Raw genomic sequence first — 18,176 nt, forward strand, 5'->3', positions numbered from 1 at the left:
AGATATTTTATGGTGTTAATCCCGGTTCGTCTATTGTGGATTTTGTAATATACATTTAGCCAAGCCTAAAAGCAGAGCTCCAATTTTTTTCATAGCATTTATAAAAATCTGCTTAGCGTATGAACGTGATAACCTTACCAGTTCCTCATTCTTTCTGCAATTATATATATTTGCATATTTGCATATGCAGCAAACTGCCCAGACAATAACAATACAATACAGAGCGCAATTTTTTTTTTTTAATGCTGATTTGTTGGAGTGGAGGGCAATTTTAGTTGATTTTTTTTTCCCCGAGAACAAAATTACTTACTCCTGGACCCAGTTGTTCAAAGCCCGATTAAGCTAATCCTGGATTAATGCAAACTTTGATTCGAGTTTAATTGCTAATCAACAAAGGTTCTTCCAAAAGATTTTCGGCCCTCAGTTTTGACTTAGACTTTTCTTTGCCTTTAGCTTGAAATTAGACTTTAAACCCATTTTGACGAGCGACGATGAAAACCTCTATTAACTTTTAATCGTGGATTAGTGTTAATCGGCTTTCGAACAACCCGGCCCTGATTGATAGAGCGGCGAAAATACTCGCTCCTCATTGGCTGAACACGCCAGGTCTACATTCCGTTGGTTTCTTAATTTTGTGTCCAAAAACAACGACTTCTTTCAAGTTCTTTGGAGTTCGACTGTTTAAGCCGGGTTGTTTGTACCACAAATACACGGAAATCAAGTGCTACAGCTAGAAAGAAAATCCCTAAACGTTAGTTTTCGTGTTTCTTACAGGAATCAACAAAAGCCAGATTATCTGTGTCAAAGCTAAAAACTTGGATAGGATTGACATTCGTTCAGTTGAGAAACTGAAATCAGTCATGGCTACCATGCAAGTGCTTTCAACTCGCTACTTCTTCTTACAACGAATGATAACTGAGCATAACAGTCCTTTTGGTGGGAGGAAGGAGTAGGTCAAATTTTGTGGGAGAAATTAAGTTCCTTCTGTAGATCCACCGTTTGTTATTTTTATCGATCTGTTTTCGCGGATTTTCAAGCCGAAGTTTTATCGTTGTTAGTTTACTCCTGAATTAAACTTATATTCTATCTTCATTACATGACTATGTAAAATTTACAACTCAGTCAACATTTCTCCTACTGAAATCTAAATAAACGTCAAGAAAAGGAGAACACGGGAAAATCACCCTTGGTTGCTTGGCACAGATCTTTAAATATGTTTACAATTGAATAAGAGCCGTGCGGTGCGTACGAAATTGCCCCGAAATAAAAAGTCCAGAAGTTAGTTTCTTCAGGAATATTTCTCCTATCGAAATGATTCAAGTACATTTGTAAAGCTTGAAACACGTGAAATAAGGAAAAATTATTAATTGCTGCTCGGAAACGCATTAGACTAGTAAACGGCTAGCAAGTTGCCTAAATTGGTAGGAGTTGCGTTCAAGTTAACAGAGAAAGAAAAACTCACCGTCGTTTGCTCATATTCTCCGCAAAACCGTCATTTCGCTTTGTTGTTTTTCGGAGGACGGAAAAGAAATGTACCAAAATTTGAAATGCACGTGCGGAGCGATTGTTTTTGTTGTTCATTTTCAGCCACGCTGCTGCCGTCGTCGTTGCTCAACAGGGTTCGGTCCGTGCACACTTCGGCCAATCTAATTTTTATTTTTCCAACCAAAACGGAAAAAGGAAATATTTCTTATCCTCATCATATTTACATATTTTAAAGTACAGAATAAAATAGAAAAAAAAAGAAAATGGTCAGAAAAATCGATCATTTTTCCATTTTTCTAATTTTGACGTTAAATTCAAAAGTACAAAAAATACTGTTAACGGCTCAAAACTATTTTGTTACTTTTGCATTTTCTTGTTATTGTTGGAAAAGTGAGAAAAATAAAGTAATCTCCGAGTCCTAGATCATTTTTCTATTTTTTCTGTTTTTCCCCAAAAAATGGAAAAACAGAAAAATGAAAAAAGGATATTTATCCACACCATTTTTTCATTTTTTTCAAAAAATGAAAAAATAGAAAAATGGCATAGATATCGTCCAATTTTCCATTATTCTATTTCGACATGAAAAATGCCACAAGGATTGCGACCGAATTTTCTTTTTTTATTTTCCATTTTAATCGATCGTAAGTTTGAAATTGAAGTATGATGGATGTTACTAAAACCAGGAAAGGAAAACCGGAAACGGTGAACGGTGAACGGGGAACGGGAAACGGGGAACGGGGAACGGGGAACGGGGAACGGGGAACGGGGAACGGGGAACGGGGAACGGGAGGCTAAGAACGGGTGTACAGCGGTAATCCCTATAAGAATTCAAAATAGGCTATTTAATGCAACATAAAGAGCGCCTTTAAGGTTTATCTTAGATTTTTTGGTAGATATTCAGGGTTAAGTTTCATAACAGGAATTAAGAGTAATTGTCAGTAAAAATCAAAGAAATCGTAACCACGGTCACAAATCGATTTCGCTCACACTTTGTCAGTTTGGAGGCCTAGGTAAGTAACTGAAGGATATACATTTAAGCCTGGTTCACACTAGCGATATAACGACATAACGACATAAGCAAAACGACACAAAAAGGTCATTATGTCGCCATTTTTGTAGCGTGAACATGTAGACATAATGATATAATAGCAACATAATGACATGGACATAACCACATATGGAAAAAAAAACCTGATCTTATCCTTGCATGTTCCTTATGTCGTTATGTCTATGTCGTTATGATGTTATATTTCAGCTGAAATAAGTGTGATAATCAGTGACATAACGACATAACAAAGAACCAATCAGAGCGCCACAAGATTTGTCGAACCCAGTTCGCATTAGCACAATTTCTAATATGGCGGCTACTGTGGAGTTAACAGACATGACGGAGAGAATTCATTGGCCTTGGTGCGGCTCGTGTAGATGAGGAAGAACTTGCTGAGGCGGTTCGAACTTATCCAATATTCTATGATTATGATAAAAGCATAAAGGAATTTAAAGACCAATAGAAAAAAGAAAACGCGTGGAAGAAGGTTGCAGTCCTGAAATGCTGGACGCACCCACTCTTTTCTTCTAGCAATTTTTTCACTTGGCGTCGTCGAAGAAAAAGAAACAAAATCATCGCAAAGGCAACAAGCGTCTCTTCCGCCATATTTGAGGTATTCTATTCACCTAACCTTATGTCTTTATGTCAGTGTTCACTTTATGTTGTTTTGTCATTATGTTGCTAGTGTGAACCAAGCTTTAGTTTTGAAAATCTAAAATAATCCAAACTCAGCGAGGAAAAAAGCTGACCGGTAGTGGCTCAAATGCTCTGATATTAAAAAAAAAAATAAATAAAACACTTCAGTCATTAATGTTTAGGTTTGAAGCTTTAAATCGTTAGGATCTGGCAGCAATTTTGCACGAACGTCGATCAAAGTTCAATAAAGTTACAATTCAGCGGCTTTGAAATCTACAACTCTCGCGTATAAGAGAACAATGCAATATTTGCATTTCGCAGGAACAGTTACTTCCGATTGGCTGATAAACTTTCTCATCCTTAATAAAAATAAATTTAATTGTTCCGGGCTGTATTAACCGGGGAATCTGGCACATTGTTAAGTAAGATATTTTAGAATATGACTTATTTTAAATCAACGGACGTAAATATCAGTTTGGAAGCCAAGTCGCTCGTCTGTGTCGTGTGTAGGCTCGATTTCAGCCGTCTTCCGGGTCCTGTCTTTAGATTTCAAAGTCGCGGAAAATAATTTTATTGAACTCTGATCGGCGTTCGCGCAAAAGGGCTGCTTGATCCTTAAGACTTAAAACCGCAAACCTAAAAGTCAATGACTGAAGTGTTTTATTTATTATTATTTTTTTTTAATATCAGAGCATTTGAGCCACTACCGGTCAACTTTTTTCCTCTCTGAGTTTGGGTTATTTAGACTTTTGCGTAATTGAGAAAAGTGTGTCTACGTAATCCGAGCTCAGTTCGCTCACAAACGAGCAATGTTTTGACAGACGAAGAATCAATGTATTCAATTATACCTAGGAAAGATTCGCAGCTATGTAAACGTCTGTGTAGCGAGAAGCTGAAAAGTGAAAATCTCGAGTTCTCGCGAGGTAAAATCCGAGCTTGCCGTAGGGTGATCGTTTTTCGTGGTTTTCTGCCGTTATATGGAATATTTAAAAAATACACTAACTATATATCCTTCAGTTGCTTACCAAGGCCTTCAAACTGACAAAGTATGAGCGAAATCGATTTTTGACCGTGGCCACGATTTCTTTGATTTTTACTGACAATCACTCTTACTTCTTGTCATGAAACTTAACCCTGAATATCTGCCAAAAAATCTAATAAAAACCTTAAAGGCGCTATTTAAGTTGCATTAAAGATCATATTTTGAATTCTTATAGGGATTACCGCTGTACACTCGTTCCCAGACACCCGTTCCCCGTTCCCGGCAATCTCGTACCCAGAGTCTTCAGGCTTTTTGGTCAGCGGGACAACGCCGGGAAGACTCTGGGGACATCGAAAAATATTCAATTTTTTTGATTGGCTGTTCCGTAACGGTTTCCATTGTTTTACCGCAGAAATCCTGCGGTAATAAAATTCGATGTCCCCAGAGTCTTCCCGGCGTTGCCCCGCTGACCAAAAAGCCTGAAGACTCTGGGTACGAGATTGCGTTCCCGGTTCCACGTTTCCGGTCCCGTTCCTGGTTTAAGTAATATCGATCGATTAAAATGAAAAAAAAAAAAAAAATGAAAGTTCGGTCGAAATTCTTGAGACATTTTTCTATTTTTCATGTGGAAATAGAATAAAGGAAAATTAGACGATATCTATGCCATTTTTCTATTTTTTCATTTTTTGAACAAAATGAAAAAAATGAAAAAATGGTGTGGAGAAATATCCTTTTTCCATTTTTCTGTTTTTCTATTTTTGGGGGAAAAACGGAAAAAATAGAAAAATGATCTAGGACTCGGAGATTACTTTATTTTTCTCACTTTTCAACAATGACTAAAAAATAATAAAGAGGCAAAATAGTTTTTAGCCGTTAACAGTATTTTTTTGTATTTTTGAATTTAACGCCAAAATTAGAAAAATGGAAAAATGATCGATTTTTATGACCATTTTCTTTTTTTCTATTTTATTCTGTACTTTAAAATATGTAAATATGATAAGGATAGGTACTATTTCCTTTTTCCGTTTTTGTTAGAAAAATCAAAAATTAGATTGGCCGAAGTGGGCACGGACCGGGGGTTCCCTGACATATTTGGTGTTCGGATAAAAATGTCTGAAAAATCATAACTCAGTCAATGTTGCTCCTACTAAAACATTTTTGGCCTTAACAAACATTTAGACTTCAACGCTTAGTTGTGGCCCAAAATATTAGAGCGTTTAAAACTTGTGCGTGTTTATACAGTGCAAGCGCAAGGAAGCAGAGCGGCGCAAAGGCATTGCATGTACACGGCTTCAAAACCAAATGTTAAAAAAATAATTTCTCTGCGAATATTGGTGGTATTGAAACGTTAAATGTATCTGTGTCAAGCTTGAAACACGTAACATAAAGAAAAATGATCGATTGTTGTCTGGAAAAAAGCATTTTCGTTGGGTGTCAGTAAAACGCGGGGCCGGGGCCGGGGTCTCTTTTATTATTATTATTATTATTATTATTATTATTATTATTATTATTATTATTATTATTATTATTATTATTATAATATTCGCTATCACCAACGGCTCAAACATGAATTATACACTGAGCTTCATGGGAAAGCCTTTTAATCGTTTTTCACCTGATCAACCATCATCCTCTACAACACGTTGGAAGGAAGCGAGTTTTACAGTCAATCCACGTCAAGCTTTACCGTTTTTTTTTTTTGTTTTTTTTAATTTGAGTTTTTTCTTTACATGTCAGTTTTGACGTGATTTCAGAGTTCCCGTAGAAATTTTCCTAGTTTATTGACGGTATAAAACTATGAATTTTTCTTTACATCACAGCAGAAGTATTTAAAGAATAACAATTGTCTCCCAAGTATTTTGAATCGTTTTTTTTTTGTCAGTTAATGCGTCTCTTTTGGAAAGATTTCCAGAAAAATATTCTAGATTCTATTCAAATGCCGAGCTTTACAAAGGAATTCGAATGCATGTTTATTTCATTCTCGGAAATAATAGTCACACGTGACATGGATTGACTGTAACAAACGAGCACGATCATGGAAGGCGGCGGGGGTGTTTATAGTAAGTTCATCCACATTCTAGTTCACGAATTTGTTAGTTCAAGGAAATATACTGTCTCGTACCTTGTATGTTTTGCCTCACTTCGTTTCTTGGAAGAATAAAAAGTAGTCAATTCACGGAACCAATGTCTGCCAGAATACGGAACTGCATCGAGTGTTGTCACCGATGACCTATCCTAAGCTTTAGAGACTTAACTTTTTTTATATTGGCTTTAATCCTTATTTGACCCACAAGTGACCTGTGATGTTGAAAATTAAAAAAAAAAAACTAAAAAAAGGAAAAGAAAAGAGACCCCGACCCCGACCCCGGCCCCGCGTTTTACTGACACCCGAAAAAAAGACTCAAAATACTTGGGGAACAATTTATTGTTATTCTTGAAATATTCAATTTTGCAATGTAAAGAAAACTTCATAGCCTAATACTGTCAACAAGCTAGGGAAATTTATACTCTGAAATCTCGTTGGCGATTTTCAAAACTGACAAGTATATTTCAAAACTCCGTTCAAATTTCAAAAATATCGTTCACGCGTGACCTGGGTTGACTGTAATTGCTCTAAAAATTAGCAAGGCCATTGGCACGATAGCTAAATTGAGACATTTTGTACCCTTCTCTATTCTTGTCAAGTTATATCAATCTCTTATTTCCCCCTACCTCACTTATGGAATTAGTTCGTGGGGTCAAGCTTCTCAGTCTTACTTACTAAGTAGAAAAGCTTCTTCTCCTACAAAAACGAGCTCTACGTTTGATGAACTTTTCTACAAAAAGTGAGCACGCTATTCCTTACTTCGTTAACCTTAACATCCTACCTGTTCATTTTCTTTATGTCGAATCTGTTTCCTGTTTAATGTATGATATCTAAAACAAACTAGCACCTGTTCATATTCAAAATTTATTTAAACATGTCTCAGATATACATTCCTGCAACACCAGATCAGCAACCGCCGACAAATTTTATATCGTGTCTTCACGTCTTGATCAACTAAAGAATTCACTTTCTCGATTTGGCGCACGGCTATGGAATTCTTTACCGGATAATATTAGAAAGTCTGACAGCAGAAAATTATGCAAACAAGATGCCTGCTATACTGGCATTACGCATGATGCTGGGGTTGATTCATTTATTCCAACTGTATGCTTCGCCGATTGATAAAACTATCCTTGCTAATGGAATAGTTTGAGTCACGACGATCGCGTTACGTTGTTTGCCTTGTGTTACGCTACTCAGGGTTTCAAGGGAAATTGCGGGAATTCCATTAGGATAACGTAAGCTTCTCAATGACCTCTTTTCAGTCTCGCGTCGTGGTCTAAGACTGTCAAACAAAGCACGATTCCTTCGCCAGGAATTTACCAATTTCCACCGTTTTAAATGTCGGTTGCTTCTTAGAAGTTATTCTTTCGATTCACCGCTTCAAAATTGTGAAATTTCCGGTTGAACACGGCACACTTGAGTCCAGAACATGTTATAAACAATATGGCGCCACAATTTAATGCAGTTTGAATGAAGAAATCAAATGATGCGTTGACGTCACACTGGTAAGGGCGCGTGGGTCCCCTCCCTCGAGATATAAGCGACAAGAATGGATTTTGATTGGCCTGCTGTTGTTGAAGACAATCAGAACAATACATCCCGAGTAGGAGAAGGGAGAGTTTAATGAATAAACAAGATGCCTGCTACACTGGCATTACGCGTGATGCTGGGGCTGATTCATTTATTCCAACTGTATGCTTTGCCGATTGATAAGACTATCCTTGCTAGTGGAATAGTTTAAGTCACGACGATCGCGTTACGTTGTTTCCTTTGTGTTACGCGACTCAGAGTATCACCGGGAATTTTAGCCTCCCACGCAGACGTTCTTAGGGCAGGAACGCGTGACGAACCCCAAAGAACGTCTGCGTGGGAGGCTACGGAAAATTTGTGAAATTCCATTACGATAACGTAAGCTTCTCAATGACCTCTTTTCAGTCTCGCGTCGTGGTCTAAGACTGTCAAACAAAGCACGATTCCTTCGCCAGGAACTCACCAATTTCCACCGTTTTACGTGTCGGGTGCTTCTTAAAAGTTATTCTTTCGATTTACCGCTTCAAAATGGTGAAATTTCCCTTTGAAAACGGCACACTTGAGTCCAGAACATGTTAAAACAATATGGCGCGACTATTTAATCCGTCATTAATAAATATATCAAATGATGCATTGACGTCACACAGGTAGGGGTGAGTGGGTCCCCTCCCTCACGATATAAGCGACAAGAATGGATTTTGATTGGCCTGCTGTCGTTGAAGACAATCAGAACAATACATCCCGAGTAGGAGAGGGGAGAGTTTAATGAATAAATTAATGTACCGATTTGTAGCTACTACGAAGAAACAAGATGCCTGCTATACTGGCATTACGCGAGATGCTGGGGCTGATTCATTTATTCCAACTGTATGCTTCGCCGATTGATAAAACTATCCTTGCTAATGGAATAGTTTGAGTCACGACGATCGCGTTACGTTGTTTTCCGTGTGTTACGCGACTCAGACTATCAGCGGAAATTTGTCAAATTCCATTACGATAACGTAAGCTTCTCAATGACCTCTTTTCAGTCTCGCGTCGTGGTCTAAGACTGTCAAACAAAGCACGATTCCTTCACTAAGAACTCACCAATTTCCACCGTTTTACGTGTCGGGTGCTTCTTAGAAGTTATTCTTTCGATTTGCCGCTTCAAAATGGTGAAATTTCCCTTTGAAAACGGCACACTTGAGTCCAGAACATGTTAAAACAATATGGCGCGACTTAATCCGTCTTTAACAAGATGCCTGCTACACTGGCATTACGCGTGATGCTGGGGCTCATTCATTTATTCCAACTGTATGCTTCGCCGATTGATAAATCTATCCTTTCTAATGGAATAGTTTGAGTCACGACGATCGCGTTACGTTGTTTTCCTTGTGTTACGCGACTCAGACTTTCACCGGAAATGTGTGGAATTCCATTACGATAACGTAAGCTTCTCAATGACCTCTTTTTAGTCTCGCGTCGTTGTCAAGGACTGTCAAACAAAGCACGATTCCCTCGCCATGAACTCACCAATTTCTACCGTTTTAAATGTCGAGTGCTTCTTAGAAGTTATTCTTTTGATTTGCCGCTTCAAAATGGTGAAATTTCCGTTTGAAAACGGCACACTTGAGTCCAGAATATGTTATAAACAATATGGTGCCAAATTTAATCCGTTTTTAATAAATAGATCAAATGATGCGTTGACGTCACACAGGTAGGGGTGAGTGGGTCCCCTCCCTCGCGATGTAAGCGACAAGAATGGATTTTGATTGGCCTGCTTCTGTTGAAGACAATCAGAACAATACACCCCGAGTAGGAGAGGGGTGAGTTTTATGAATAAATTAATGTACCGATTTGAAGCTACGACGAAGAAAAAGAAATCGTCCCGTTTTTAGACACGGTATGCCCCCTCAGGGCATCCCGCGTAATAAATATATCAAATGATGCATTGACATCACACAGGTAGGGGTGAGTGGGTCCCCTCCCTCGCAATATAAGCGACAAGAATGGATTTTGATTGGCCTGCTTTTGTTGAAGACAATCAAAACAATACATCCCGAGTAGGAGAGGGGAGAGTTTAATGAATAAATTAATGTACCGATTTGTGTATACGACGAAGAAAAAAAAAAAGAAATCGACCCGTTTTTAGACACGGTATGCCCCTTCAGGGCATCCCGCGTAAAAAAAAAAAGAAATCGACCCGTTTTAAGACACGGTATGCCCCCTCGGGGCATCCCGCGTAATTAATGTACCGATTTGTGCATACGAGGAAGAAAAAAAAAAAAAAAAAAGTTTGAGTCACGACGATCGCGTTACGTTGTTTTCCGTGTGTTACGCGACTCAGACTATCAGCGGAAATTTGTCAAATTCCATTACGATAACGTAAGCTTCTCAATGACCTCTTTTCTGTCTCGCGTCGTGGTCTAAGACTGTCAAACAAAGCACGATTCCTTCACTAAGAACTCACTAATTTCCACCGTTTTACGTGTCGGGTGCTTCTTAGAAGTTATTCTTTCGATTTACCGCTTCAAAATGGTGAAATGTCCCTTTGAAAACGGCACACTTGAGTCCAGAACATGTTAAAACAATATGGCGCGACTTAATCCGTCTTTAATAAATATATCAAATGATGCATTGACGTCACACAGGTAGGGGTGAGTGGGTCCCCTCCCTCGCAATATAAGCGACAAGAATGGATTTTGATTGGCCTGCTGTTGTTGAAGACAATCAGAACAATACATCCCGAGTAGGAGAGGGGAGAGTTTAATGAATAAATTAATGTACCGATTTGTGACTACGAGGAAGAAAAAAAAACAAGATGCCTGCTACACTGGCATTACGCGTGATGCTGGGGCTGATTCATTTATTCCAACTGTATGCTTCGCCGATTGATAAAACTATCCTTGCTAATGGAATAGTTTGAGTCACGACGATCGCGTTACGTTGTTTTCCGTGTGTTACGCGACTCAGACTATCAGCGGAAATTTGTCAAATTCCATTACGATAACGTAAGCTTCTCAATGACCTCTTTTCTGTCTCGCGTCGTGGCCTAAGACTGTCAAACAAAGCACGATTCCTTCGCAAAGAACTCACCAATTTCCACCGTTTTACGTGTCGGGTGCTTCTTAGAAGTTATTCTTTCGATTTACCGCTTCAAAATGGTGAAATTTCCCTTTGAAAACGGCACACTTGAGTCCAGAACATGTTAAAACAATATGGCGCGACTTAATCCGTCTTTCATAAATATATCAAATGATGCATTGACGTCACACAGGTAGGGGTGAGTGGGTCCCCTCCCTCGCGATATAAGCGACAAGAATGGATTTTGATTGGCCTGCTGTTGTTGAAGACAATCAGAACAATACATCCCGAGTAGGAGAGGGGAGAGTTTAATGAATAAATTAATGTACCGATTTGTGACTACGAGGAAGAAAAAAAAAAAACAAGATGCCTGCTACACTGGCATTACGCGTGATGCTGGGGCTGATTCATTTATTCCAACTGTATGCTTCGCCGATTTATAAAACTATCCTTGCTAATGGAATAGTTTGAGTCACGACGATCGCGTTACGTTGTTTTCCGTGTGTTACGCGACTCAGACTATCAGCGGAAATTTGTCAAATTCCATTACGATAACGTAAGCTTCTCAATGACCTCTTTTCTGTCTCGCGTCGTGGCCTAAGACTGTCAAACAAAGCACGATTCCTTCACTAAGAACTCACCAATTTCCACCGTTTTACGTGTCGGGTGCTTCTTAGAAGTTATTCTTTTGATTTACTGCTTCAAAATGGTGAAATTTCCCTTTGAAAACGGCACACTTGAGTCCAGAACATGTTAAAACAATATGGCGCGACTTAATCCGTCTTTAATAAATATATCAAATGATGCATTGACGTCACACAGGTAGGGGTGAGTGGGTCCCCTCCCTCGCGATATAAGCGACAAGAATGGATGTTGATTGGCCTGCTGTTGTTGAAGACGATCAGAACAATACACCCCGAGTAGGAGAGGGGTGAGTTTAATGAATAAATTAATGTACCGATTTGTAGCTACGAGGAAGAAAAAAAAAAAAAGAAAAAAAAAAAAAAAGATGCCTGCTATACTGGCATTACGCGAGATGCTGGGGCTGATTCATTTATTTCAACTGTATGCTTCGCCGATTGATAAAACTATCCTTGCTAATGGAACAGTTTGAGTCACGACGATCGCGTTACGTTGTTTTCCGTGTGTTACGCGACTCAGACTATCAGCGGAAATTTGTCAAATTCCATTACGATAACGTAAGCTTCTCAATGACCTCTTTTCAGTCTCGCGTCGTGGTCTAAGACTGTCAAACAAAGCACGATTCCTTCACTAAGAACTCACCAATTTCCACCGTTTTACGTGTCGGGTGCTTCTTAGAAGTTATTCTTTCGATTTACCGCTTCAAAATGGTGAAATTTCCCTTTGAAAACGGCACACTTGAGTCCAGAACATGTTAAAACAATATGGCGCGACTTAATCCGTCTTTAATAAATATATCAAATGATGCATTGACGTCACACAGGTAGGGGTGAGTGGGTCCCCTCCCTCGCGATGTAAGCGACAAGAATGGATTTTGATTGGCCTGCTTCTGTTGAAGACAATCAGAACAATACACCCCGAGTAGAAGAGGGGTGAGTTTAATGAATAAATTAATGTACCGATTTAAAGCTACGAGGAAGAAAAAAAAACAAGATGCCTGCTATACTGGCATTACGCGAGATGCTGGGGCTGACTCATTTATTCCAACTGTATGCTTCGCCGATTGATAAAACTATCCTTGCTAATGGAATAGTTTGAGTCACGACGATCGCGTTACGTTGTTTTCCGTGTGTTACGCGACTCAGACTATCAGCGGAAATTTGTCAAATTCCATTACGATAACGTAAGCTTCTCAATGACCTCTTTTCAGTCTCGCGTCGTGGTCTAAGACTGTCAAACAAAGCACGATTCCTTCACTAAGAACTCACCAATTTCCACCGTTTTACGTGTCGGGTGCTTCTTAGAAGTTATTCTTTCGATTTACCGCTTCAAAATGGTGAAATTTCCCTTTGAAAACGGCACACTTGAGTCCAGAACATGTTAAAACAATATGGCGCGACTTAATCCGTCTTTAATAAATAGATCAAATGATGCATTGACGTCACACAGGTAGGGGTGAGTGGGTCTCCTCCCTCGCGATATAAGCGACAAGAATGGATTTTGATTGGCCTGCTTCTGTTGAAGACAATCAGAACAATACACCCCGAGTAGGAGAGGGGTGAGTTTAATGAATAAATTAATGTACCGATTTGTAGCTACGAGGAAGAAAAAAAGCTTTTCTGGCATTACGCGTGATACTGGGGCTGATTCATTTTTTCCAACTGTATGCTTCGCCGATTGATAAAACTATCCTTGCTAATGGAATAGTTTGAGTCACGACGATCGCGTTACGTTGTTTTCCTTGTGTTACGCGACTCAGACTTTCACCGGAAATGTGTGGAATTCCATTACGATAACGTAAGCCTCTCAATGACCTCTTTTTAGTCTCGCGTCGTGGTCAAGGACTGTCAAGCAAAGCACGATTCCTTCGCCATGAACTCACCAATTTCTACCGTTTCAAATGTCGAGTGCTTCTTAGAAGTTATTTTTTCGATTTGCCGCTTCAAAATGGTGAAATTTCCGTTTGAAAACGGCACACTTGAGTCCAGAACATGTTATAAACATTATGGCCCCAAATTTAATCCGTCCTTAATAAATAGATCAAATGATGCGTTGACGTCACACAGGTAAGGCTGAGTGGGTCCCCTCCCTCGCGATGTAAGCGACAAGAATGGATTTTGATTGGCCTGCTTCTGTTGAAGACAATCAGAACAATACACCCCGAGTAGGAGAGGGGTGAGTTTAATGGATAAATTAATGTACCGATTTGAAGCTACGACGAAGAAAAAGAAATCGTCCCGTTTTTAGACACGGTATGCCCCCTCAGGGCATCCCGCGTAAAAAAAGAAAAAAAAAAAAAAAAAGAAATCGACCCGTTTTTAGACACGGTATGCCCCTTCAGGGCATCCCGCGTAACAAGATGCCTGCTATACTGGCATTACGCGTGATGCTGGGGCTGATTCATTTATTCCAACTGTATGCTTCGCCGATTGATTAAACTATCCTTGCTGATGGAATAGTTTGAGTCACGACGATCGCGTTACGTTGTTTCCCTTGTGTTACGTTACTCAGGGTTTCAAGGGAAATTGCGGGAATTCCATTGCGATAACGTAAGCTTCTCAATGACCTCTTTTCAGTCTCGCGTCGTGGTCTAAGACTGTCAAACAAAGTACGATTCCTTCGCCAGGAATTTACCAATTTCCACCGTTTTAAATGTCGAATGCTTCTTAGAAGTTATTCTTTCGATTTGCCGCTTCAAAATGGTGAAATTTCCCTTTGAAAACGGCACACTTGAGTCCAGAACATGTTAACAATATGGCGCCAAATTTAATCTGTTTTTTATAAATAGATCAAATGATGCGTTGACGTCACACAGGTAGGGGTGAGTGGGTCCCCTCCCTCGCGATGTAAGCGACAAGAATGGATTTTGATTGGCCTGCTTCTGTTGAAGACAATCAGAACAATACACCCCGAGTAGGAGAGGGGTGAGTTTAATGAATAAATAAAAGTACCGATTTGTAGCTACGAGGAAGAAAAAAAAAAAAAGAAAAAAAAAAAAAGAAATCGACCCGTTTTCAGACACGGTATGCCCCTTTAGGGCATCCCGCGTAAAAAAAAAAAAAAAAAAGAAATCGACCCGTTTTTAGACACGGTATGCCCCTTCAGGGCATCCCGCGTAATTAATGTACCGATTTGTGACTACGAGGAAGAAAAAAAAAAAAAAAAAGAAATCGACCCGTTTTTAGACACGGTATGCCCCCTCAGGGCATCCCGCGTAAAAACAAGTACATGAAATACTAATCAACATTTTAAAAAAAGAAAATGCTTACCTGACACCTTCTTCAATTCTTGAGATAATGAAAAGCTTGTAAATTTGTAGTAATCCTTTAATTTCTATCAGCAAGCGAATCCTTTTCGCGCCACTTGTTTGTTTACTACTTATTTACACCAAATTTATTTGTATTTAGTTTAGTATAGACATACCTACCCGCCTCGGCTAGTTTCAGCTTTTTGCGGTTAGGTACATAACCAGCTTGTAGCTGTCTGTTTTAATAAAGTGTTGTTGTTGTTGTTGTTGCTGTCATGCTACAGAGAAAAACTTCTTCTTTCTCCGATCTTCGCCCCTCGCTTCTAGCGGCACCGCCGCCAAGTCTTTATTTCACGATGCACTTTTGTTACCCATCAAGAGTGACAGGCATCAACGTTCGGATCCACACAATAAAACGGAACAATGGCTGATCTTGATAACACAATACTTTATTTACACAAACAACTTTTAATCTTGACATTTAACTTCACATGAGAACCTCCACTTAATTTCTTCTTCAGTAAAATTATTTGCTCAAAAAAGTTCATTACGAGGAAATAAATTCTCCCAACCTGAGCACCACAAAATATATGAAGAATCAAAGTCCATATTAAATCTAAAATTTTAAAGAGAATTAACAACTGAAGCAATATTGACAAGAACTGGATTTCATACATTTTACAAGACTGCAAAAAAAAAAAAAAAAAAAAACTGGAACGTAATGCGCTTTGACAGAAATGACAAAGCATTCGTATCACAAATATCTACCTAAGTTAACATCATCGCATCTTTTCTAATATAAAAAGAAACACTGGTCTAGTCATTTAACGGACAATTTTAAAGGAAATTTGAAACTTTTTCCTTTTCTCTGCATTCCTTTTAAGAAATATGTGTGAATTTGCAAGAAAAAATTGTTCTTAGAAATAAAGTGACCACATTGGAGTGGATGCCCATACAGCTGTGTTCAACTGCATTTCTGCAGCTGTAGGGTTTCTTAAAAATTTCACCTGTAAATTTTGACTTAAATGGAGTACGCTTAACCAACTATTTTGATTTATCGAAATGTCCCAGAAAACTCACTGACATAAAAGAGTTCAAAGTTCAAAGTTATTCACTGATCATATGATTTTCATAATGTTCTATAAGTAAAGCTTCACTGCAAAGCTCCTCTTGACAAATCCAACAAATGTGTTTTTCAACATGCCCTGTCTGGGGGTCCCGCAAAGGGCAAGTTTCTGTTGCTAGGTTACCTTTAATACAATCAGAAGCGCCCTTGTGGGACCTACCATGGTTTCTTAAATTGTCCAAGCGGCTAAAAGACTTGCCACACTGTTTGCACTCATAAGGCTTCTCTCCAGTATGGACTCTTTCGTGTTTCTTTAAAGTTCCTGCTTCACTAAAACACTTGCCACACTGTTTGCATTCATAAGGTTTCTCTAAAGTATGAACTCTGTCATGTCTCCTTAAATCTCCTGCATCACGAAAACACTTGCCACATTGTTTGCATTCATAAGGCTTCTCTCCAGTATGGACTCTTTCATGCCTCCTTAAACTTCCTGCTTGAGTAAAACACCTGCCACACTGTTTGCATTTATAAGGCTTCTCCCCCGTATGGACTCTTGCATGAACCCTCAGTTTTCCTGCTTTAATAAAACACTTGCCACACTGTTTGCATTCATAAGGCTTCTCTCCAGTATGGACTCTTTCGTGTTTCTTTAAAGTTCCTGCTTCACTAAAACACTTGCCACACTGTTTGCATTCATAAGGTTTCTCTAAAGTATGAACTCTGTCATGTCTCCTTAAATCTCCTGCATCACGAAAACACTTGCCACATTGTTTGCATTCATAAGGCTTCTCTCCAGTATGGACTCTTTCGTGTTTCTTTAAAGTTCCTGCTTCACTAAAACACTTGCCACACTGTTTGCATTCATAAGGTTTCTCTAAAGTATGAACTCTGTCATGTCTCCTTAAATCTCCTGCATCACGAAAACACTTGCCACATTGTTTGCATTCATAAGGCTTCTCTCCAGTATGGACTCTTTCATGCCTCCTTAAACTTCCTGCTTGAGTAAAACACCTGCCACACTGTTTGCATTTATAAGGCTTCTCCCCCGTATGGACTCTTGCATGAACCCTCAGTTTTCCTGCTTTAATAAAACACTTGCCACACTGTTTGCATTCATAAGGCTTCCCTCCAGTGTGGACTCTTTCATGGCTCCTCAAATCTCCTCCATGAAGAAAACACTTGCCACACTGTTTGCATTCATAACTCTTCTTTTCTGTGCAATCCCTTTCATCATTCCTGAGACCTTCCACACCGTCAGAATATTTGCCACACAGTTTCCCTTTACATCTGTTTAGCTGTCCACTTTTGTGCTTTGTTGATCTTGGCATGTTCTTTCATGTTTAATCTATGAAACATAGTAACATTAACTTTCAGAAAATTACAAATATTTTGACATCTCATCAGCATTTATGTAAAAAAATGAACTTCTTCCTTGCTTTGAAGCAGTTGGTGCATTCAATTAATTGGTTACTGTCAGATGTTTCACATCATAAAGATCCCTGGTACATTTTTTATATTGTATTATTAATGCATTTACTCATATACATATATGTACAAATTATAAGGAAAGAGGACACAGGACACCCACGGGAAATGATTGTTAAGGGCTGGGGTCCCCAATACGATTGTAAAGGGAAAACAGTGAGATCCTGGAAATGACTCAATTTTCAGCTTTGTGACAGGTTTTTGAAGACTACTTTCAGACTATTCAAACAAATTATGAAAATTTGGGTTGATTGGCTACTTTTAAGTTTGACTAACTGGCCATAATTACTTACTATTAATTGTTTTATTTGAAATGGAAAGATCAACTTAAGTACAGCAAGCTTATCTCAGATATTGAAAAAGGTGGGCTGAAAATGTTAGATATCAAAGCTAAGATTGATGTAAAATTCGTAACAATTATTTGTTTGAAGAAATTCTTGGATGACTACCTGCATATTTGAAATAATAAATAAAACATGAGGAAGAGTGTTTCATCCGATTTCCTATCACGGAGAATTAGGTTGGAAAAACAAGGCGCAGCCAATATTTTTTAACCAACTTCAAGGTGCTTAGAAATACGATGAAACCCTGTTTCAAGTGCTTGATATAGCTTTACAAACTATTAATTATTCTTGGAGAAATTCAAAGAAAAAGTTCACAAAATTTTTTGACAGTTGTTGTCACATTTCTAAACCTCCTTCATGGTAGTGATTAATTGCTTTGTTTTTCCTTCATGAATTATTAAAAATTTTGAGAAAGCTATTAATATTTTGTATTAAGCCATATTGCACCAACTGATAGCAGTTTTGTTCTACCTTGCTATCTGGATACTTGTAAGCTAAAGTACTTTTGAGAGTATCTTAATGTATGATCCTCACAGTCAAGCTACAGTGTAATATTGTA

The 18,176-nt window shown here is 38.7% G+C and overlaps 3 protein-coding genes across 3 annotated transcripts in view; all 3 read right to left on the reverse strand.

Annotated features, from left to right (window-relative positions):
• Nucleotides 1-18,176, reverse strand: part of LOC146460087 (uncharacterized) — a 103,487-nt gene that overhangs the window by 38,950 nt on the left and 46,361 nt on the right. The window lies entirely within an intron of this gene.
• LOC146460089 (uncharacterized) overlaps nt 1-18,176 on the reverse strand; it is a 104,082-nt gene that overhangs the window by 26,694 nt on the left and 59,212 nt on the right. The window lies entirely within an intron of this gene.
• LOC146460090 (uncharacterized) overlaps nt 1-18,176 on the reverse strand; it is a 59,375-nt gene that overhangs the window by 26,694 nt on the left and 14,505 nt on the right. Inside the window, exon 2 of the mRNA XM_085088398.1 lies at nt 15,820-17,133. Within this exon, the coding sequence (XP_084944524.1) occupies nt 15,830-17,116 (1,287 nt within the window). The 5' untranslated portion in view covers nt 17,117-17,133 and the 3' untranslated portion in view covers nt 15,820-15,829. The remainder of the gene's footprint in view (nt 1-15,819; nt 17,134-18,176) is intronic.

This window comes from Pavona decussata, unplaced genomic scaffold (genome assembly GCF_977016875.1).
Source record: "Pavona decussata unplaced genomic scaffold, jaPavDecu1.1 SCAFFOLD_214, whole genome shotgun sequence".
Taxonomy (NCBI): domain Eukaryota; kingdom Metazoa; phylum Cnidaria; class Anthozoa; order Scleractinia; family Agariciidae; genus Pavona; species Pavona decussata.